Raw genomic sequence first — 24,387 nt, forward strand, 5'->3', positions numbered from 1 at the left:
CTAAGGTCAAATGGTGGAGAGTCCCAGATTTGAACCTAGTGGGAGTGACCCCCCACAGAGGGACAAAAGGACCCCCTGATGATCCTCTAATTGCCTGAGCCAAGCTGTGAAACTGGGTGTGGGTCCCAATCAGCCAGGGAGAGGAGGTGAAAGGTGAAACGTCTTCAAGCAACTTAAAGAAGTCCATACGCTTTTCTTTGCAAGCTCCTTTGACTACGATGACCTGGATGACTGAGAACCTTCACAGACAGATGTACCAAAAAGGTGTTTGACTTTACTGAGAAGGCTTGCAGTTTCTGTGGCTGTGATCAGCTCCACTAGCGGGATTTGTCTCGGTGTGACAGCAAAATTCAACCCTTTAGCAAGGATGTTTTTCTCTGTTTGGGTGAACTGTCTGTCAGACAGATTCTTCACCCACTTGTCCACATCCTCGGTATCACATCCTTCTCTCTTCTAGCCACTGAGGACACTCTCCGTATTTTGCGGTGGTTTCCGACGTACAAGAAGTAAGTCAAACTTCCTTTGTTGCCTGGTCTTAGTCTTCTTGTGCTGTGCTAGACGAGCCTTCTCAGTAAAGTCAAACACCTTTTTGGTACATCTGTCACCATCTTACAATGCTGTGATTGCAGCCATTCCCCAACTCTGAATGGTACTCATGGCCATTGATCAGTGGGCTTTGATCAGTGGGTTTTGGTCAGTGGTTGTTGATCAATGGTAATGAGAATTTGCATAATTAAGATTAAGGAACTGACCTCCCAGCCCATTGTTTCTGCAGTGAGCTGGTTTCAGTCATTATGCAAATGTACTGTTTATAAGATTGGGGAAACCTGCAGTCAGCTGAGACTGAAGAAGTCACTTGGATGAGTGATGAAAAGTGGCCACTTGTTTGTCAAAGGCAATAAATAAAAGAACCCAGCTTTTAAAGAGGAAGTAACCATTGGTACCATGTCCAGAGGCTCTAACAGGACCAATACCCTATGAAGGTGCTGGGAATGGAGAAAAAGCACTGTCACAATGCAAGTGACATATCCCACTGTCATTGAGACGGGTTAGAGCAGTGGTGTCAAACTCCAGGACTTGAGGGCCAGTATCCTGCAGGTTTTGGATCCCAACCTGTGTCAACACACCTGAATCAAATGATTAGTTCATTACCAGGCCTCTGGAGAACTTCAAGACATGTGGAAGAGGTAATTTGGCGATTTAAATCAGCTGTGTTGGATCAAGGACACATCTAAAACCTGCAGGACACCGGCCCTCAAGGCCTGGAGTTTGACACCCCTGGGTTAGAAGGACAGCCACATGAAGAGCCACAGAGGTAAAAGCGACAAAGAGCAGACCCAGACTTCCCTTGTCCCATTGGCAGTTATCAACAGGGTTGTCTGCCTCACCAGTCCTGGGCTAGTGTGGAGGGACCGAGTGGACTTAAAGAAAAGCTGCTCATGCTTCTTCAGGGCAAGAGAGGCTGAATCACCTTTAGTGTGATGTTGCTAGCTCATCACTGCAGAAAATAGTTTCTCATAGATGCATTTTCAATGTTTATAATGTAGTAGGAAAAAAAAGGTCATGTATCGTTACAGCTAATGTATGAAACATTGAGTGAAAGGAAGATTATACATTTAACGTGAATATTTGATTTGTGAAGTAATGAGTATAAATATACACTGCCCTGTGATGGACTGGTAGGCTGTTCAAGGTATACCCGAACTCCAACTTTATAACATCACGGAGCTCTTGTTGCTGCTGTAGATAAGTGGTTAGAAAAATGGGTGCCTGAATGGATGGATGCTGTGAATTATAATAAAGACTTGAATACATCAAAGTGCAGTAATCAAAGCAATGTGGAACATGTTTTGAGCTCAAGAGGTTGTGAAGGGTGAAGGCAACAGTGGTCCCAGTGGTAATTGCAGCACTCAGGCAGAGACCCCTAAACTGGGTGTGTGGCTCCAGCAGGTTCCTGATAATTCCATTTGTGAGGATAATATGAAGTGACAGTTCAGCTGAAAGTTCTATTAATAAGTCAATCAATAATATAATTCACATTTTAAATGATCATATGTGGAAAAGTTTGAATCCTGACCTGAGAGTTTCCACTGCACTCTGTGAACTCTTTAGTCCAGCAGACAGAAGCTTCACTCCTGAATCCTGCAGGTCAGAGTTACTCAGGTCCAGCTCTCTCAGACTAGAGGACTGGGAGCTGAGAACTGAGGACAAAGCTTCACAGCTTGTCTCTGAGAGATTACAACCAGTCAGTCTAAAAAAATAAAAGACAAACTATAAAACAAATACTCATGTAAAGTTTGTTATTATATTACTACATTACATGTGGCATCTTTTTTTATTTTTAAAGGAAACCTTAATATTCTAAGACACAACATCATATGGATGAACATGGACAAAATCTTTAATTTCGTTTTAAAAAAAAATAAAATGACATTTGATCTGACCTCAGAGCATTCAGTTTACAGTTTAAACTTTGTACTCCAGCAGACAAAAGCTTTACTCCTGAATCCTGCAGGTTTTTGATGGTCAGGTCAAGCTCTGTCAGACTAGAGGACCCAGAAATGAGAACTGAGGACAGAGCTTCACAGATTTTCTCTGAGATTTCACAGATGTTGAGTCTGAAAATAAAAACATTAAGAAAGACTGCTGTTAAAGTGTAATCAAGGTGTAATAACTAATCCTGTTTGTTTTGTGCTGAGTAGGTTAGTAAAACTTCACTTTAACATACACTCAACAAAAATATAAACGCAACACTTTTGTTACTGCTCCCATTCCCCATGGGATGGACGTAGAGACCTAAAATTCATTCCAGATACACAATATAACCATCCCTCCCAAACAGTGGTCACGAATCAGTCCAAATGTGCGGTAGTGGGCACATCTGCTATATTGAGATAATCCATCCCACCTCACAGGTGTGCCACATCAGGATGCTGATCTGACATCATGAGTAGTGCACAGGTGTACCTCAGACTGCCCACAACAAAAGGCCACCCTGGAATGTGCAGTTTTTTGCGCTATTGGGGGTCTGGGGACCCAGAACCGGTCAGTATCTGGTGTGACCACCATTTGCCTCATGCAGTGCAACACATCGTCGCATGGAGTCTATCAGATTGTCAATTGTGGCCTGTGGAATGTTGGTCCACTCCACTTCAATGGCTGTGCGAGGTTGTTGGATATTCGTGGGAACTGGTACACGCTGTCGTATACGCCGGTCAAGCACATCCCGAACATGCTCAATGGGTGACATGTCCGGTGAGTATGCTGGCCATGCAAGAACTGGGACATTCTCAGCTGCCATCTGCCCTGAACAATGTGAACCATGATTCATCCGTGAAGCGCACACCTCTCCAACGTGCCAGACGCCATCAAATGTGAGCATTTGCCCACACAAGTCTGTTACGGCGACGAGCTGGAGTCAGGTCAAGACCCCGATGAGGACGACGGGCATGCAGTTGAGCGTCCCTGAGACGGTTTCTGACAGTTTGTGCAGAAATTGTTTGGTTGTGCAAACCAATTGTTCCAGCAGCTGTCTGGGTGGCTGGTCTCAGACGATCTTGGAGGTGAACCTGCTGGATGTGGAGGTCCTGGGCTGGTGTGGTTACACGAGTTCTGCGGTTGTGAGGCCGGTTGGATGTGCTGCCATATTCTCTGAAACGCCTGTGGAGACGGCTTATGGTTGAGAAATGAACATTCAATGCACGGGCGACAGATCTGGTTGACATTCCTGCTGTCAGCATGCCAATTGCACGCTCCCTCATTGCTTGTGGCATCTGTGGCATTTTGCTGTGTGACAAAACTGCACATTCCAGGGTGGCCTTTTGTTGTGGGCAGTCTGAGGTACACCTGTGCACTACTCATGATGTCAGATCAGCATCCTGATGTGGCACACCTGTGAGGTGGGATGGATTATCTCAATATGGCAGATGTGCCCACTACCACACATTTGGACTGATTTGTGACCACTGTTTGGGAGGGATGGTTATATTGTGTATCTGGAATGAATTTTAGGTCTCTACGTCCATCCCATGGGGAATGGGAGCAGTAACAAAAGTGTTGCGTTTATATTTTTGTTCAGTGTAGAAATGAATGAAAATTGTACAAAACAACAATAAATGGTAAAGTTTACCTTTACTGGCTAAATTTTCTCACTTGATAAAAACAAAAAACAAACAAACAAACATATAAACAAACAAAAGAGAATACAAATTCTGATCTGACCTCAGGATATTCAGTTTGGCATGTGGACTCTCCACTGCATCAGACAGAAGCTTTACAGCTGAATCATTGAGGCTGTTGGTACTCAGGTCCAGCTCTCTCAGACTACAGGACTGGGAGCTGATGACTGACAACAAATCTTCACAGCTTTTCTCTGAGAGGTTACAGCTGCTCAGCCTGCAAAAAACAACAAGAACGAGAACAACAAAACAATATCTATTATCAAATATAATCACTTTATATGATGAACCTAGGTAATCAAATGAGTACAAATGAGTACACTACAATGCAAAATTAAATTAAAAAAATGTTCAAGAACTTAAGTCTAACAGAAGAAAAATATTTCATTTTAAACACAATTATACCAGTGTATCTAAATGGAAACCAGAGAAGAGCGGGTAGATTTAGTGACACTAGTTCAGTGTCTGCTGGCTCAGGCCAGTGAGTACTACAGTTACTACAGTACTAAACTTACTACAGTACTGTTGGTCACTTTATTAATTCTAATATCTGTGATTACAGTAAATGTGGTTGTAAATAATTGCTCACATGATGGACTTGGTGCAGACTCTTGTTTTTTTGTTTTTTTGTCAAAAACAAGCTGCCTTTTAAAGTCCTGCCCTCCCTAAATACCAACGTGTTTTCGATTGGACAATTTCAGTTACTGACAAGAAACAGGACATTGACGGCAATTTTAATTATGATGCCCAAGGTTTTTCCTCTATACTGGATATAATCAGGACAGCCATAGCAGAGAATTATATAAAAAAATGAGTGTGTACTTAAGGTGAGACAGAAACCAGAACTTGGATTATAAACATCAAGAAAAGATACAATCTTGTAACTGGTGGCAGATTTCTTTTCTCGTGCATTAATCACATATTTTAATCATATCTCTTTAGTTTAGCAAGATGACTCCTGACACCAGTTGTATGCATGTAGAATGTTTTCACAATTGGGCCTTGGGTTTTATTGCATCTTCACAGACGGTCCACTTGAGACTTGAAAATCTCCAGACATCCTGCTCTTAATGAGGTGATGGGTGGTCGTAACTTTTGTTCGAGTAGGAGGGGGTAAAGAATGAGCTGGACTGAAGGTATAGAGATTTATGATATGCTATGGAATGTTCTTTGTTTAAGAGTGTTTGGGCAGATATAAAATATTTCAAGGTGGTGTGCCTCCTCAGAAAAATGTTTGGTGTTTGATCTGAACGTTCTCTCCACTGCAGTGTTTTTCATCTTTCTTTCTTTTAATAAACCTCACTTCAAAAGACACGCTTAGCTGGTAGTTGCAGTTTTATTTAAGAGTTTCCACAACATAACTGAGGTATATGCTTTAGAAAAAAAGAACTAAGTGAGCAAGCTGAGGATAATGAACCCGTAAGAGGGGCTGAAGGATCAGAGCCCATAGTCTTATAGGCTGGATTGTCCTTTGATAAGAGCTACAGACAAAAATTTCTCAGAAATGCTGACGGGTCCGGCTGGACTGAAACATTAAAGGTATCATAGTTGACCAAGTGAGTGATGATCATTTAATTCCCTATTTTTATGTATTTTTAAGTGTTCTCTGAACTGATCATGCCTGATTTAATATTACTTACAGAGCCTTGTTGGAGGCTTTGACCACTGGCAGCAGCCTCAGAAGAGCCTCCTCTGAAGCAGAGTATTTCTTCAGGTCAAACACATCCAGCTCTTTTTCTGATGACAGTAAGATGAAGACCAGAGCTGACCACTGAGCAGGAGACAGTTTATCTGTGGAGAGACTTCCTGAACTCAGGGACTGTTGGATCTCCTCCACCAGAGAACGATCATTCAGTTCATTCAGACAGTGGAACAGATTGATGCTTTTCTCTGCAGACAGATTCTCACTGAGCTTCTTCTTGATGTACTGGACTGTTTCCTGATTGGTCTGTGAGCTGCTTCCTGTCTTTGTCAGCAGACCTTGTAGAAAATTGTGATTGCTGTTTAGTGAAAGACCTAGAAGGAAGCGGAGGAACAAGTCCAGGTGTCCATTTGGACTCTGTAAGGCTTTGTTCACAGCACTCTGGTGGAGAGATGATTTAAACCACATGGACGTTGTTTGTTGTTCCAGCAGATTGAGTCCAGAGTTGATGAAGGTCAGATGGACATGAAGAGCAGCCAGAAACTCCTGAACACTCAGATGGATGAAGCAGAACACCTTGTCCTGGTTCAGTCCTCTCTCCTCTTTAAAGATCTGTGTGAACACTCCTGAGTACACTGAGGCTGCTCTGATATCGATGCCACACTCTGTCAGGTCTGATTCATAGAAGATCAGGTTTCCTTTCTGCAGCTGATCAAAAGCCAGTTTTCCCAGAGACTCAACCATCTTCCTGCTCTCTGGACTCCAGTGTGGATCTGTCTCAGCTCCTCCATCATACTTTATCTTCTTTCTTTTGGCCTGAATCACCAGGAAGTGAATGTATAACTCAGTTAGAGTCATGGGAAGCACTCCTTCTCTGGTTTCCAGCACATCCTCCAGAACTGTAGCAGTGATCCAGCAGAAGACTGGGATGTGACACATGATGTGGAGGGTTCGTGATGTCTTGATGTGGGAGATGATCCTGCTGGCCTGCTCCTCATCTCTGAATCTCTTCCTGAAGTACTCCTCCTTCTGTGGGTCAGTGAACCCTCTGACCTCTGTCACCATGCCAACACAGTCATGAGGGACCTGATTGGCTGCTGCAGGTCGTGTGGTTATCCAGAGGCAAGCAGAGGGAAGCAGTTTCCCCCTGATGAGGTTTATCAGCAGCACATCCACGGAGGTGGACTCTCTAGGGTCAGTTAGGATTGTAGTTTCATGGAAGTCCAGAGGAAGTCGACACTCATCCAGACCATCAAAGATGAACACAACCTGGAAGTCTTCAAAGCTGCAGATTCCTGCTTCTTTGGTTTCAGTAAAGAAGTGATGAACAAGTTCCACCAAGCTGAACTTTTCCTCTTTCAGCACATTCAGCTCTCTGAAAGTGAATGGAAATATGAACTGGATGTCCTGGTTGGCTTTGTCTTCAGCCCAGTCCAGGCTGTATTTCTGTGTTAAGACTGTTTTCCCAATGCCACCCACTCCCATTGTCAGCACTGTTCTGATTGGTTTTTCTCTTCCAGGTGAGGCTTTAAAGATGTCTTCTTGTCTGATTGTTGTTTCTGGTCTGTCTGGTTTCCTGGATGCTGTTTCCATCTGTCTGACCTCATGTTCATTATTGACCTCTGCAGTCCCTCCCTCTGTGATGTAGAGCTCTGTGTAGATCTGATTCAGAAGGGTTGGGTTTCCTGCTTTAGCGATCCCCTCAAACACACACTGGAACTTCTTCTTCAGTTCTAACTTGAAGTTAATCTGACACTTCTCAAGAGCCTCTGAAATAATAAACAAAAGCGGTTAACATGTCAGTATCAATGCCTGGGCAGAAACAGTCAAAACATTACCTGACCAAAAGGGTCCCTACATAGAAGCTACAGATAAAGTGTATCCACAGCCTTTCACTTATTTCACATTTTGTCATGCATTCCTTCAAAATGTGGTAAATTTACTTCTCAGGTCAATTTTTAAAAAAATAAAATACCACATAATGACAATGTAAGACACGCATGCTTGGAATTCTTGTTAATGTATTAAAAACTAATAAAATGTTGCCATACATAATAATTCATAGTCTCGCCGCAATTCTTTGTGGAAGTACATCTGGCAGCAATTACAGCTGCAAGTCTTTTTGATTATAATGCTTAAAGCTTGGTAAACCTAATTTTACGCAGTTTCTTTCATTCTTCTTTGAAGAACTGGGTCGGTGTCACACCCTTGAAACACCCGTAGCTAGTCAGGCCCCTGTAGTTAGGGAACAAGGTACCATAGGGCCCACTTGCTCTCCCTCAGCGGAATGTGCCGAGCAGCCAGGGAAACAGGCTGGCTGGCTGGGTGACGGTGAGGAGGAAGCATAGTCCTAAACAGAAGCCCCAGGTACACCACCAACCCGTTCATGTGTCTAACCGTTTTTCCCCACTCGGCGACACACCCGCCGGGGGTCAAACTCTGGTAATTGGTGATTCTGTTCTCAGACATGTGAAGCTAGAGACACCTGCAACCATAGTCAGTTGTCTTCCAGGGGCCAGAGCAGGCGACATTGAAGGAAATTTAAAACTGCTGGCTAAGGGTAAACGTAAATTCAGTAAAATCATAATTCACGTCGGCAGTAATGACACCCGGTTACGCCAATCGGAGGTCACTAAAATCAATATTGAATCGGTGTGCAACTTTGCCAAAACAATGTGGGACTCTGTAGTTTTCTCTGGTCCCCTCCCCAATCAGACCAGGAGTGACATGTTTAGCAGCATGTTCTCCTTAAATTGCTGGCTGTCTGAGTGGTGTCCCAGAAACGATGTGGGCTTCATAGATAATTGGCAAACCTTCTGGAGGAAACCTGGTCTTGTTAGGAGAGACGGCATCCATCCCACTTTGGATGGAGCAGCTCTCATTTCTAGAAATATGGACAAATTTATTAAACCCCCCAAAATATGACTATCCAGAGTTGGGACCAGGAAGCAGAGTTGCAGTCTTACACGCCTCTCTGCAGCTTCTCTCCTCCTGCTACCCCCCCAAAAACCCATCTCCATAGAGACTGTGTCAGCTTCCAAAAAGACAAAAATCAAACTAAAAACCAGCAACAAACAACTTAAACATAAACAATTACAAAGAAAGAACAATACAGTATCCACATCTGAACCAAAGAGTAAAACAGTGAAATGTGGATTATTAAATATTAGGTCTCTCTCCTCCAAGTCTCTGTTAGTACATGACTTAATAATTGATCAACAAATTGATTTACTCTGCCTTACAGAAACCTGGTTGCAGCAGGATGATTATGTTAGTTTAAATGAATCAACACCCCCGAGTCATTCTAACTACCAGACATGACTTAATAATTAATCAACAAATCAAAAAACACAAAAACGAATCTTCTTTGTTATCATCTATCATCCACCTGGGCCTTACACAGAGTTTCTGTCTGATTTGTGAGTTTTTATCTGATTTAGTGCTCAGCTCACATAAAATAATTATTGTGGGTGATTTTAACATTCATTTAGTGTCACAGTCAGTAAAAGCAGACTACAGTGGGATGCAAAAGTTTGGGCGACCCTGTTAATAGTCATTATTTTCCTGTATCAATCGTTGGTTGTTATGATAAGAAATGTCAGTTAAATATATCATATAGGAGACGCACACAGTGATATTTGAGAAGTGAAATGAAGTTTATTGGATTTACAGAAAGTGTGCAATAATTGTTTAAACAAAATCAGGCAGGTGCATAAATTTGGGCGCTGTTGCCATTTTAATGATTCCAAAACCTGTAGAACTAATTATTGGAACTCAAAGTGGCTCGGTAAGCTCAGTGACCCCTGACCTACATACACAGGTGAATCCAATAATGATAAAGAGTATTTAAGGGGGTCAACTGTAAGTGTCCCTCCTCTTTTAATTTTCTCTGAAGAGTAGCAACATGGCGGTCTCAAAACAACTCTCAAATGACCTGAAGACAAAGATTGTTCACCATCATGGTTTAGGGGAAGGACACAGAAAGCTGTCTCAGAGATTTAAGCCGTCTGTTTCCACAGTTAGGAACATATTGAGAAAGTGGATGACCACAGGCTCAGTTCAAGTAAAGGCTCGAAGTGGCAGCCAAGACGCGGTTTGTGATACATGCGGCAAGACAGTGAGGTGTTGTGGCAACACCACTAACCTCATCAAAGACCTCACTGTAAATCATATCACAGAATATGACGAGCATATATTGAGGAAAAACTGAAGGGAGGAGCGGAGAGGGACAGGTGCTGCTAGGGCGAGACAGATGTCTCTCGCCGAGTCCTTTAGTGCTTCAGCCAGGCAACATGTTCCAATGGCACAACTTCAGTTTTCTTTTATTTCTATATGATAATTCTGCATTATTAATCGATAAGAACAAGTAATCTTTTATCTTTTATCAGAGACTTGTGATTGCTGGCTCTCCTTAGTTAATCCTTAGCTTTTATTCGTGCCTTTTCTTTTTTTTGTGTATTAATTGTTTGCCCGGTGGTCTGTTGAACAGCACAGATGGTTTTCAGTTTAACATTTGCAATAAAACCCCTTATTTACTCTGATTTTGTGAGAGGGCTTGTGTATGTTTCTCCGCACCTGTGACCTAGCAGAGGGGGTCGTAACACACACTGGGATCCATAACACACTCCTTTATAGACGTCTTTTTATTAGATAGGGTTACGACATAAATATATATTCTTAGTTCTTATTTTCTGATTAGATTGTTTTGTGTATATTAATAATAAAGGCCTTTATAAATCCAGACCCAGATGTGAGAAAGAACTAGGTCAGAGGGTGATAGGTCACCTAGCAACAGAGGCTTCAGTAAGGGGAACTTAAGAAACAGGAAGTTTGGTGCAGAGCTGCAGAGTCATATTAGTAAAATACAGGAAACCAGACAGAAAAAGCAGAACTAAGTAACACACACATTAGTCAGACCAGAAGGAGTTGTTTTGATCGAAACTGTGTGTGTCTGTGTGTGACCTATACCAGAACTATATATACGTATTTTAGCTTGCAATGCTCTTAGAACTGTGGGTGCGTGCTCGTGTCTACAGTTCTCTGTTTCCAGAAATGTACAATAAAAATGATTTTCTGAGCTTCACCACTGTGAGTTGGAAGTCTTTCTCTCTCGCTAAAAGAATCAAAAGAACCAAAATTTAATAATTGGTGCCTTGACCCATATTCTTTTACGGCTGAGAGGACAAATTTGGCTTAAGGTGCGATCAGAATTGAGGCGAACAGGAGACCTGTCTAAAAAGATTTAAAGGTAGGCAGAGCCTGTTCAAAAAAAAAAAAAAAAGCAAATTGTGCAGATTGGATGAATTCTAAATTATCTGGTCACCAAGTTAATGATCCTTACCGTTAAATTGGCTCAGTAGTGGTGAAATTAAAGTAAATTATAAAATCTGTTAAGTATGACATGTCCATGGTGATTTTCGGTAATATGTGATAAATAAAAAGTTAAGTCTAGGGAATATTTGATGAAAACTTATTGTTGTTAATGCTGGGGTGAATTTTAAAGTTGATGTGTTATGTGTGTCAATTGTGTTATCTTAGACAAGGAAAGAGGACCCGAGTATCAGATAAATAAACTGGCGGTTAGAGTCCACAGTGGTGCTTCTAAAGTTATTTAAATTAATCTAAGACTGGAGTTGAACTCCAGGGGTGCAAAAGGTTCGGGGTTGGTTCCCACACTTCACTGCAGACGCGCGTTAGAGACCTGCGGCAACAGGAGAACCCGGGTGATTCCCGTGACCACTGAGGTCGGTCGTTAATAATCAGTGGTCAAGTACCACTTTTGTTGCACCGATTGAACGACAAAGTGGGGCTTGGGTGTGACCATTTCAACGCGGGTGACCGGTAAAGCTTTAAGTAAAGCTTCAGGCACCAGTAGGATACTGAAACGCTGGTTAAGTGGAGCTTCTGGTCAAGCTGCGGGGAGCGCTTTTAAATAGGGCCTAGAAATTTGACTGCTACTGATGATGGCGTTGTTTGACCAGCAAGGTGGGCGGACCTGGGCCTTAGAGGCTTTTAAAGTAGTTGAAAAGGTAGGAACGCTGGTACCAGGGAAGACGATGTGATGTTGAGTAATGGAAATGTTGAATACTGAGTAATGGAAATAATGTATCTTGGCATTTGGTGTCTTTATAAATGTGTGAATGTATAAATGAAGTGTAAAATTGTTTTTGGATGAATGATCAAAAGTGTATATTGTTTTGAAAGTCTAATAGAGAAAAGTGTAGCGTGTGTGTGAGAAGATCTGTTAAATGAGAGAGTGAATTGTGCTAAAATGCCATTGAAAGAATTGTGAATGTGTGTGGAAAAACTGTTAATTGGGCTGAAGATTTGTGCCAAAAGAGCTCTGCTAAGCACCCTGAGGATTTTGATGTGAATGCTTGCAAATGCAAAGAGCTTAGTAGATTTGTGTGTGTGTGTGTGTGTGTGTGTGTGTGTGCTGAGGGTGCATTCTTTTTATATTAAAAGTAGTAGTAGTAGAGTTACAGAGGGTATATAGAGTGGGATCATAAAAACAGAGTTTGATTGGGGTGAAAATTATATTAAATAAAGGTCTTAGTGTGTTAATACAGGTGCCCATGGACTTGGCTCAACCTCCAACATGAGTACAGCAGCAAAATGATAGATTAACATAATTGGGACAAAAACAGGCCAGGCTTTGGCTTAAAAATTTTACAGCTTCACCTCTCATCCTGTCCTTATCCTGAGAAGAAGAAGCTTAAAGGAAAGTCAATTTCATGATGAAGACAGAAGAAAAACAGAGCAACACCGTGCACTTGAAGAATTAACAGCAGGCAAAAGACAGTACAACTGACCTAAAACACTGAAGGGTCTAGCAGCATGTATGAATACCACTGATTACAAGCTGGGAAGTGTATCAGTGACATGACTGTGTGAAAGCACTGGATGGGACAGTCTGAGTTTCATATTTGCCATGCTGGGAGTTAAGCTCCAGGAAAAGACTGAAAAGAGGAAGAGAGAAGAAACAGAGAAGAAGAAACAGCTGATTTGGGCCTGTGTTTGCTGGAGATTTGAAGGCCACATAGGCAACTGTGAGAAGAGGGACAAGGACCGGTGAGAGGTGAAGGCTGGACGAGTTAAAGTGAGAGTATAGGAAAATTGGGTTGAAAATTGAAGCTGAACTTGTGGGGTTAAGGAATGTCCAGAGCATCACAACAGAAAGGTAAATCAAAAAAAAAAAAAAAAGAGAGAGAGATAAAGAAATAAATAAACTAACAATTACAAGAATGAATAGAAAACACACATATACAAATTGTCACATGTGAAATTATTTTTGGAGAGAATCAGGAATCAGGGGCGAAACAGTTTGAATCCATAGCTCAGCGCAAAGATGCATAAATCAATGTGACTAGAAAAACACGTAGATGCAATGAAGACCCGCTTACACTCATGAATGTGAATACATGACATAAATGCTAAATGGTGTAGATTTAACACACTCAAAGGCTGAGGAATAACTCAGGGAGTCGCATGATAATAGAATGACTTTTGTGAAAAGGAAGACGATTCTGGGATGACAAGCTTGAAGTGCTCTCGTGCTGATTCGGTAAAAGAAGTGATTAGTAGAAAAAAAGGAAAATAATTTAATTATGTGGTAATGTTTTGAATATGCATTTCTCTTAACAGGGCAGCTGCTTAAGATATGACTCAAGATGCAAATTAGTTGAATGAGTGGGGACAGGGAATTGCAGAATTTTAAGTTAAAAATTCTGAATGAGATAAAAAAAACAGTCTTGGTAGCCGGGGGTCAGTCCGCCAGGGCTTCCGCTCCTGGCCGCCACCCGACACACAAGGCACCCGACCCCTATGGCGCCTCCTGCGGGTGGTGGGCCTGCGGGAGGATGGGCCCATGTCTCCGGCCGGGCCCCATGGACTAAGGCCCTTCCACGAGACGCTCGCCCTCGGGCACCCTCCCCGGGCCTGGCTCCAGAGCGGGGCCCCGGTAACCCTATCCCGGGCAGGGTAAACTGTTCCCTCGATGTTCTTTTCATAAAGGTCTTCTGAATCGCTCTTTGTCTGGTCCTTCACCCAGGACCAATTTGCCATGGGAGACCCTACCAGGGGGCAAAAGCCCCCAGACAACATAGCCCCTGGGATCCCTGGGACACACAAACCCCTCCACCACGATAAGGTAGCGATTCAAGGAGGAGAGGTGGGAGGTGTTGCGGGAGTATGGGGTGTCTGGCTCATTGCTACGGGCCATTCGATCCCTATACAACCGTTGCAAGAGCTTGGTTCGCATTGCCGGTAATAAGTCGGACTTGTTCCCGGTGGGTGATGGGCTCCGCCAGGGCTGCCCTTTGTCTCCGGTTCTGTTCATAACTTTTATGGACAGGATTTCTATGCGCAGCCAAGTGGCTGAGGGCTTTCGCTTTGGTGGCCTAGTGGCGGAGGGCTTTCGCTTTGGTGGCCTCAGAATCTCATCTCTGATTTTTGCGGATGATGTGGTTCTGTTGGCTTCATCGGGTGAGGGCCTCCAGCTCGCACTGGAACGGTTCGCAGCCGAGTGTGAAGCAGCGGGAATGAGGATCAGCACCTCCAAATCAGAGGCCATGGTTCTCAGCCGGAAAAGGGTGGAGTGCCCACTCCGGGTCGGGGATGAGTTCCCAAGTGGAGGAGTTCAAGTATCTCGGGGTCTTGTTCGCGAGTGATGGGAGAAGGGAGCCGGAGATCGACAGACGGATTGGGGCTGCAGCTGCAGTGATGCGGACGCTGCACCGGTCCGTCGTGGTGAAGAGGGAGCTGAGTGTAAAAGCGAAGCTCTCAATTTACCGGTCGATCTACGTCCCTACCCTCACCTATGGCCACGAGCTGTGGGTAGTGACCGAAAGAACGAGATCGCGGATACAAGCAGCGGAAATGGGCGTCCTCCGAAGGGTGGCTGGCCTCTCCCTTAGAGATAGGGTGAGAAGTTCGGCCATCCGGGAGGGGCTCAGAGTAGAGCAGCTGCTGCTCCACATCAAAAGGAGCCAGCTGAGGTGGTTCGGGCATCTGACAAGGATGCCCCCTGGGCGCCTCCTGGGTGAGGTGTTCCAGGCATGTCCCACCGGGAGGAGGCCCCGGGGCAGACCCAGGACACGCTGGAGAGATTATATCTCTCGGCTGGCCTAGGAACGCCTTGGTGTTCCCCCGGATAAGCTGGAGGAGGTGGCTGGGGAGAGGGAGGTCTGGGCCTCTTTGCTTAGGCTGCTGCCCCCGCGACCCGGCCTCGGATAAAGCGGATGAAGATGGATGGATGGATGGATGGATGGATAAAAAAACCCAGCATTCTTAACCTGAAAACAAAAGGGCTGAACTGCTAAAAGCTGATGTTCACACAGAAGCAGTAGGAAAATAGCTGAAAATGTTTTAAATGTAAATTAGAAAAACCTAAGAAATGAGAAGAGAAAATTCAGAGTCAGAAAACATCTGAATGAATATTAAAAGTTCATATTCTTTAAATCACTGAATGACTAAAATGTGATCGCTCCACTTGGATCCACACAGTTTACATCTCTGAGCTTTGAAAGACACGATGTTGGAAAGAGAACAACGATGGCGACGTTTTGAGGATAAAATGATGGCTGTAACACTGTGGACACAGCAGCAGTTGAAAGAGAAGTGTTCAAGATGAATCTTGGCAGAGTGGCAGGCAGAGCTCGTTAAGCAGGCAGGTGTGAGCCTGGTTGCTATAGTGACTGCACCCAATGGCTCCATACACGCGGACACAGACATGCACCTCACTTTTGCTGCTTAAAATGAACAGAAAAGTCAGGCCGAAACAAATCGCTCCCAAATGAAAAGTATAGGTCGTATTGACAAAATTCTTTCACCGTGAGCGACAGCAATGTCCAGTCTACCAAATTCTCAGTTCTGTTTCCCCTCTATGCAAGAGTTGAAGGGAGGGGGCTGTGGATTGGTGACATTTATGAAAGAATCAAAACACCTATTACAATAATAAACACATTAGACGAATGAGGACAGCGATGGCTACGATTTGAGGGTAAAATCATACCTGTAGAGCAAACGCTGTGGACACAGTGGCAGTTTAAAGAGAAGATTTTAAGATTATTTTTTTCCCTCCTCTCACTCTAGCACCAACGTTCCATCCCATACACACCCAGTCATGTCCAAAAGAAGAGGAATCTAATAGTGTTTGAATGGTTTTTCTAAGTTGAACGGTTTTGAAGGAGTTAGATGCCAAAAAATTTACGGAAAAGAAAATAATAATAAAGAATAGAAGAACAATACTGTGAATGCTTGAAAAGCATTACTGCTTGAAAAGCATTCACAGTATGGTGGCGCGACAGTGGCGCGGCTGCCCCTCTGTGGGTCTTCCTTGGTCTCTTGTGTTCTGGGGGCCTCTGGATGTCTGGAGTTTTGATCTCCTCCATACCTGCTTGATACCATAGAGGACAGGGCTGTGGCTCCCCACACTCCCTAGCAGATCATTACATGGAGAAACCTTTGGAATGCAAGCATGCTGATCCACACAGGTGTGCACACAGGTGTACACATGGGTGTTCACAGACGCGAACTACAGCTTTCTTGGCTGCTGCCTCAAAGCACATTGTGCGCTGTCAAATAAAGTACACTTTCTTCTTCTTCGTCTATCTTGCGTGCTGCACAATATCGTTTATTATTTAGTAACTATTGATATCTATGGCTAGCTAGTTTATTGTGATGGTGCTTTTTTTTCTTATTATGTTGCTCTTTGTTGTTTGCTTTCTCTTCTGTTTTTTTTCTCCATACAGGTGACCCAGGTGTTTTTTTTTTTCTCTCTTCCCCCCCTTCTCACCGTCTCTTCTCCCCTTTGGTTTTCTTTCTCTCCCTCTCTTTCTTTCATTCTTTCCCCCTGTCCTATCCCACAGTCATGTCTGTCCCGTTTGCAACTGAAAATAAAATAAATTCATAATTATAATAAAGGTCAATCAAATGGGCCAATATGGCAAGGCCATGATGATCCACTTGGTAAAATAAATCCGCTTGGCATCTTTCTTGGCCTTAAGACAATCGACAAAAATATATATATATATATATATATATATATATATATATATATATATATATATATAGGTACACCAGAGAGATAGAAGGCAGGAGAATAAACCAGCTGTTCTCCACAGAACCAGCAAAGGTGTACTCTCAGTGGCAAGGGAACAATAATAATAAGAGAACAGCACCACCAAGGCTGGAGACGGAGCAATACTGGAAGAGCATATGGGAGAAGGACGCAACCCATAACAATGCTCAGTGGCTAGCAGATCTGAGGGCAGACCACAGCGACCTCCCTGAACAGGGTCCAGTAACTATCACAGTGGCAGATATCCAAGAAAGGGTCTCCAGTATGAAGAGTTGGACAGCACCAGGGCCCGACATGGTTCACGCCTACTGGCTAAAGAAGCTGACTGTACTCCACGAGCGTCTGGCAGCACAAATGAACCAGCTGCTAGTTAACGACAGACACCCGGAATGGCTAACCGAAGGTCGGATGGTCCTGATCCCCAAGGACCCCAAGAAGGGACCGGTCCCCTCCAACTACCGACCAATAACCTGCCTCAGTACTACATGGAAGCTCCTGTCAGGCATCATATCGGCTACGATGAACAGGCACATGGGTCAATACATGAGCGGGACACAGAAAGGAATTGGCAAGAATACCACAGGCGCAAAACACCAGCTACTGGTAGAAAGAACAGTCAGCCGAGAATGCAAGACCAGACTGACCAACCTGTGCACTGCCTGGATTGATTACAAGAAGGCCTATGACTCAATGCCCCACAGCTGGATACTGGAATGCCTAGAATTGTACAAGATCAATGGGACCCTAAGAGCCTTCATCAGGAACTCAATGGGGATGTGTACAACGTACAGCGTACAACACTAGAGGCCAACTCCAAGCCCATAGCACAAGTCACCATCAAGTGCGGGATCTACCAAGGAGATGCTCTGTCCCCACTGCTGTTCTGCATAGGCCTGAACCCCCTCAGTGAGATCGTTAACAAGACTGGCTACGGATACAGACTACGGAACGGAGCAGTTGTCAGCCACCTCCTGTACATGGATGACATCAAGCTGTATGCCAAGAGTGAACGAGACATCCATTCACTGATCCACACTACCAGGCTATACAGCAATGACATTGGAATGTCGTTCGGACTGGAGAAGTGTAGTCGGATGGTAACAAAGAGAGGGAAGGTAGTCAGAACTGAGGGGAGTGAACTACCAGAAGGCAACATTGCAGACATAGAGGACAGTTACAAGTACCTGGGGATCCCGCAGGCAAATGGGAACCATGAAGAGGCCGCTAGAAAGGCTGCAACCACCAAGTACCTGCAGAGGGTCAGACAAGTCCTGAGGAGTCAGCTGAATGGTAAGAACAAGATCCGGGCCATCAACACGTACGCCCTGCCTGTGATCAGGTACCCTGCTGGGGTAATAGGCTGGCCAAAGGAGGAGATAGAAGCCACTGACATAAAGACAAGAAAGCTCCTTACCATGCATGGAGGGTTTCACCCCAAGTCCAGCACCCTGAGGCTGTACGCTAAGCGGAAGGAAGGGGGCCGGGGACTGGTGAGTGTCAGCACCACAGTCCAGGATGAGACAACGAACATCCAAGAATACATTGGGAAGATGGCCCCAACTGACCGAGTGCTCAGTGAATACCTCAGGGAGCAGAAACCCAAGAAAGAGGAGGGAGACGAGGAACCATCATGGAAGGACAGGCCCCTGCACGGTATGTTCCACCGGCAGATAGAAGAGGCAGCTGATATCCAGAAATCCTACCAGTGGCTGGACAAAGCTGGACTGAAAGACAGCACAGAGGCACTAATCATGGCAGCACAAGAACAAGCTCTGAGTACAAGATCCATAGAGGCTGGGGTCTATCACACCAGGCAAGACCCCAGGTGCAGGCTGTGTAAAGATGCCCCAGAGACAATCCAGCACATAACAGCAGGGTGCAAGATGCTAGCAGGCAAGGCATACATGGAACGCCATAACCAAGTGGCCGGCATAGTGTACAGGAACATCTGTGCCGAGTATAACCTGGAAGTCGCGAGGTCAAAATGGGAGATCTCTGTCCAGAAGAGATCAGTCCTGGGAACAGCTAAGATACTGCGCAGGACCCTCAAGCTCCCAGGCCTCTGGTAGAGGACCCGAGCTTGAAGGATAAACCGCCCGCAGGGACGTGCTGGGTGTTTTTTTTTTTAATATATATATATATATATATATATATATATATATATATATATATATATATATATATATATATGTATTTAGTCAGTTAACTGGTAATCTCTTTTTTTCTTTTACTACATCTTATTATTTTGCTCGTTACTATTTTTCTATAAATTTTTTATTCTTTTATTTTATTATTATTTTGCTACTATACCATTCTGCTGAGTGACTGTCTTCTGCTCGTCAAATACATTTCATTGCGATGTTGACCCTGTGCTAACTTGCATATGACAAATAAAACTGACAACTGAAACTGAAAAAGGCATATCTCTTTTGAGCCAACCATCCCTTTAACACTAACTAGTAATGACTTCATGATCTTATTCACAAATAAAATTCTTATTAGAGAAGAAATTCCCAATAATCTTCCCACAGATGTAATATTATCTACAGCTTCTCTTAGTACCATTGATGTTAAGTTAGACTCTTTTTCTCCAATTGATCTTTCTGAGTTAACTTCAATAATTACTTCCTCCAAACCATCAACGTGTCTTTTAGACCCCATTCCTACAAAACTGCTCAAAGAAGTCCTGCCATTAATTAATTCTTCGAACTTAAATATGATCAACCTATCTCTAATAATCGGCTATGTACCACAGGCCTTCAAGCTGGCTGTAGTTAAACCTTTACTCAAAAAGCATCTCTAGACCCAGCAGTCTTAGCTAATTATAGGCCAATCTCCAACCTTCCTTTCATATCAAACATCCTTGAAAGAGTAGCTGTCAAACAGCTAACAGATCATCTGCAGAGGAATGGCTTATTCGAAGAGTTTCAGTCAGGTTTCAGAGCTCAGCACAGCACAGAAACAGCTTTAGTGAAGGTTACAAATGATCTTCTTATGGCCTCTGACAGTGGACTCATCTCTGTGCTTGTCCTGCTAGACCTCAGTGCAGCGTTCGATACTGTCGACCATAATATCCTATTAGAGCGATTAGAACATGCTGTAGGTATTACAGGTACTGCGCTGCAGTGATTTGTATCATATCTATCTAATAGACTCCAGTTTGTGCATGTAAATGGAGAGTCCTCTTCACACACTGAGGTTAATTATGGAGTTCCACAGGGTTCAGTGCTAGGACCAATTCTGTTTACATTATACATGCTTCCCTTAGGCAGTATCATTAGAAGACATAGCATACATTTTCACTGCTATGCAGATGACACCCAGCTCTATCTGTCCATGAAGCCAGATAACACACCAATTAGTTAAACTGCAGGAATGTCTTAAAGACATAAAGACCTGGATGGCCGCTAACTTTCTGCTTCTTAATTCAGATCAAACTGAGGTTATTGTACTCGACCCTGAAAATCTTAGAAATATGGTATCTAACCAGATTCTTACTCTGGATGGCATTACCTTGGCCTCCAGTAACGCTGTGAGGAACCTTGGAGTCATTTTTGACCAGGACATGTCCTTCAACGCACATATTAAACAAATATGTAAGACTGCGTTCTTCCATTTGTGCAACATCTCTAAAGTTAGAAATATCCTGTCTCAGAGTGACGCAGAAAAACTAGTTCATGCATTTATTACTTCCAGGCTGGACGACTGTAATTCATTATTATCAGGAAGTCCAAAAAACTCGCTGAAAAGTCTTCAGCTGATCCAAAATGCTGCAGCAAGAGTCCTGACAGGGACTAGAAAGAGAGAGCATATTTCTCCTGTTTTGGCTTCCTGTTAAATCCAGAATTCAAAATCCTGCTCCTCACATACAAGGTCTTAAATAATCAGGCCCCATCTTATCTTAATGACCTTGTAGTACCGTATCACCCTATTAGAGCGCTTCGCTCTCGCTCTGCAGGCCTACTTGTTGTTCCTAGAGTATTTAAAAGTAGAATGGGAGGCAGAGCCTTCAGTTTTCAGGCCCCTCTTCTGTGGAACCAGCTTCCAGTTTGGATTCAGGAGACAGACACTATCTCTACTTTCAAGATTAGGCTTCAAACTTTCCTTTTTGCTAAAGCATATAGTTAGGGCTGGACCAGGTGACCCTGAATCCTCCCTTAGTTATGCTGCAATAGATGTAGGCTGCCGGGGGATTCCCATGATGCAATGAGTTTTTCCTTTCCAGTCACCTTTCTCACTCACTATGTATTAACAGACCTCTCTGCATTGAATCATATCTGTTATTAACCTCTGTCTCTCTTCCACAGCATGTCTTTATCCTGTCTTCCTTCTCTCACCCCAACCGGTCGCAGCAGATGGGCGCCCCTCCCTGAGCCTGGTTCTGTTGGAGGTTTCTTCCTGTTAAAGGGAGTTTTTCCTTCCCACTGTCGCCAAAGTGCTGCTCATAGGGGGTCATATGATTGTTGGGTTTTTCTCTGTATCTATGAAGCGCCTTGAGGCGACTTTTGTTGTGATTTTGCGCTATATAAATAAAATTGAATTGAAAATTGAATTGAAAAAAATATCATTAGAGAATCACAGAAGGAAGACGAGTACAGGTGAGCAGGTAAAAAAATCTGTTGACCTGAAAGAAGAGTTGAACAGTTAAAACAGTATCTTGGTTGAGTCATCTTTTGAACAGTTAATGGAGGAGTAGTAAGCAGATTTTGTTTGATTAATACACTCCTTATAAAACAATATGATTATTAAACATTTCCTTGTGGATATTCAGAGCAGTTTTCTTATAAAGGCGTTCAAGTCGTCGTCCTTTTGCTTTCAGGAGCCTGAGTTCAGCTGTGAACCAGGGTGCTGACTGAGAGAATGATACAGATTTGGTTTTGAGTGGGGCAACAGAGTTTAGACTATTGAGACTAGAGTTATAATAGGAAACCAAGTCTTCTTGGGTGAGCAGGTTATGAAAATGCAAATGACTAGAGAAAGCAAAAGATAGAGTATCAGGATTGATTTTCTTAATATTCCGAAAAGAAATGGTACGATCGTTCTTAGTTATAGAAAAGGTCATTTTGACATTGAAAGAAAGAAGCAAGTGATCAGAAATTAGCAGTTCATCAGCTTTGCAGTTAAAAGGAGTAAGTCTGGAGCAACAAACTACGTCCAAAGTATGGCCCTTAGTATGAGTAGGAAAGTTAATGTGTTGTTTAAAGCCAATACTATCGAGGCAGGATGAGAAGTCTTTGGTGAGAGGATGATCACCGTTATCCATATGAATATTTAAGTCTCCCAGGAGTTTTATATTACGGGAAACAGTAGCTATGTGAGTCGGCAGATCAACAAAGTAACTTATGAAGACAGAATTAGACTTTGGAGGGCGGTAAATAACAGCCATGACAGTTGGAACAGGTCCTGAGAGTTGACAAACAATGGATTCAAAGGAACTGTAGACATGTACAGACAACAGCGTGACTTTCCAGTTCTCGCGATAGATTACCGCGAGACCTCCACCACGGCCGGACTTACGAGGTTCGCAGGTGTAAACAAACCCCGGGGGGGTGGAGTCGTTGAGCGACGAAAAGTCATTGGGCTGTTGCCACGTCTCGGTCAAACAGAGAAAGTTAAACTTATGATCTGTGAGTAGATCCAGAATTAGATGACCCTTGCTCGTAAGCGAGCGGATGTTAAGGAGGCCAAAATTGACGTCGGTGCTGTCAGACTGGACAGAGGTGTTAGTCGACCTGGGCAGGCTGGCTAAAACACTGTGATCAACAGCCCTGTCGAAGTTTAGTGGAGGACGACGAGAAGTGGACCAGAGGGTCTGTATTGGCTTAGAGTCGTCATGGTGGAAATTCCGACGAGAGCCCCGGTGAATGTACTTTCGGCGAGGGAGGAAGGCGAAATCTGTGTGGAGATGAAGCGGCGGTGGAGAAGCCAGGTGAAAGCAGAGACGGAGAAGCTCGTCAGCTGAGTATTGGTAAAGTCCAGCACTAGGTGGGTAGACCAATGACATAAAAATCCAGACCCATACGAGCAAGACACAGATCCTGCTAGGCCACATCACGGACAGTCAGATAAGCCAAACAGTCAGGTGTACGGATCCAAGGGAGAAAACGGCCAAACAGGCAGATGGACTACACCCAAAATACTCAGGCACTTGCAAAATTCACTAGATCACCAGTAAGATGTATCAAAGAATATATGAATAAATAATAATAAATAACAAATATGAATAATATATGAATAAAATATAAAAAGATACCAGGGAGTAGCGGCAGCAAGCCATGCCAGCGTTCACTCAACCGGAAACCTGAGGATCAGCAATATGTAGCCTATTGGCTAGATCAGGGGTGCCCAATCCCGGTCCTCGAGAGCTACCGTCCTGCAGCTTTTAGATGCATCCTTGTTCCCACACACCTGAATCAAATGAATGGCTTGTTATCAGGCCTTTGCCAAACATGATGGCATGCTGAAGAGATCAAACCATTTGATTCAGCTGTGTTGGAGTAGGGATGCATCTAAAAGCTGCAGGATAGTAGCTCTCGAGGACCGGGATTGGGCACCCCTGGGCTAGATGATACAGTTATAATGGCAGTTTGGCTGGAAATGGAGGGGGAAGACTGTATGCCTTACTCTCGTGGTGCAATCGCATTGTTTCCTATTTGTTTTAAAAAGACATACTAAAACTGCAATCCAGTTATTCACAATACAATTCAATTTGGAGACAGATGGTGAAAGAGTATAGTCTCAGAGCATTCCCATTTTGACACCTCCATCCATCCATCCATCTTCATCCGCTTTATCCGAGGCCGGGTCGTGGGGGCAGCAGCCTAAGCAAAGAGGCCCAGACCTCCCTCTCCCCAGCCACCTCCTCCAGCTTATCCGGGGGAATACCAAGGCGTTCCCAGGCCAGCCGAGAGATATAATCTCTCCAGCGTGTCCTGGGTCTGCCCCGGGGCCTCCTCCCGGTGGGACATGCCTGGAACACCTCACCCAGGAGGCGCCCAGGGGGCATCCTTGTCAGATGCCCGAACCACCTCAGCTGGCTCCTTTCGACGTGGAGCAGCAGCTGCTCTACTCTGAGCCCCTCCCGGATGGCCGAACTTCTCACCCTATCTCTAAGGGAGAGGCCAGCCACCCTTCGGAGGAAGCTCATTTCTGCCGCTTGTATCCGCGATCTCGTTCTTTCGGTCACTACCCAAAGCTCGTGGCCATAGGTGAGGGTAGGGACGTAGATCGACCGGTAAATTGAGAGCTTCGCTTTTACACTCAGCTCCCTCTTCACCACGACGGACCGGTGCAGCGTCCGCATTACTGCAGCTGCAGCCCCAATCCGTCTGTCGATCTCCGGCTCCCTTCTCCCATCACTCGCGAACAAGACCCCAAGATACTTGAACTCCTCCACTTGGGGCAGGAACTCATCCCCGACCCGGAGTGGGCACTCCACCCTTTTACGGCTGAGAACCATGGCCTCAGATTTGGAGGTGCTGATCCTC

General features: G+C 44.1%; 1 protein-coding gene across 1 annotated transcript in view; it reads right to left on the reverse strand.

Moving 5' to 3' along the window:
• Positions 1–24,387, reverse strand: part of LOC308396031 (protein NLRC3-like) — a 49,044-nt gene that overhangs the window by 21,025 nt on the left and 3,632 nt on the right. The window contains exons 3-6 of the mRNA XM_080881090.1: positions 5,819–7,589; positions 4,222–4,395; positions 2,445–2,618; positions 2,078–2,251 (exon numbers count right to left, since the gene is read on the reverse strand). Of these exons, the coding sequence (XP_080737216.1) occupies positions 2,078–2,251; positions 2,445–2,618; positions 4,222–4,395; positions 5,819–7,589 (2,293 nt within the window). The remainder of the gene's footprint in view (positions 1–2,077; positions 2,252–2,444; positions 2,619–4,221; positions 4,396–5,818; positions 7,590–24,387) is intronic.

Source organism: Rhamphochromis sp. 'chilingali' (genome assembly GCF_963969265.1).
Source record: "Rhamphochromis sp. 'chilingali' genome assembly, chromosome: 1".
Taxonomy (NCBI): domain Eukaryota; kingdom Metazoa; phylum Chordata; class Actinopteri; order Cichliformes; family Cichlidae; genus Rhamphochromis; species Rhamphochromis sp. 'chilingali'.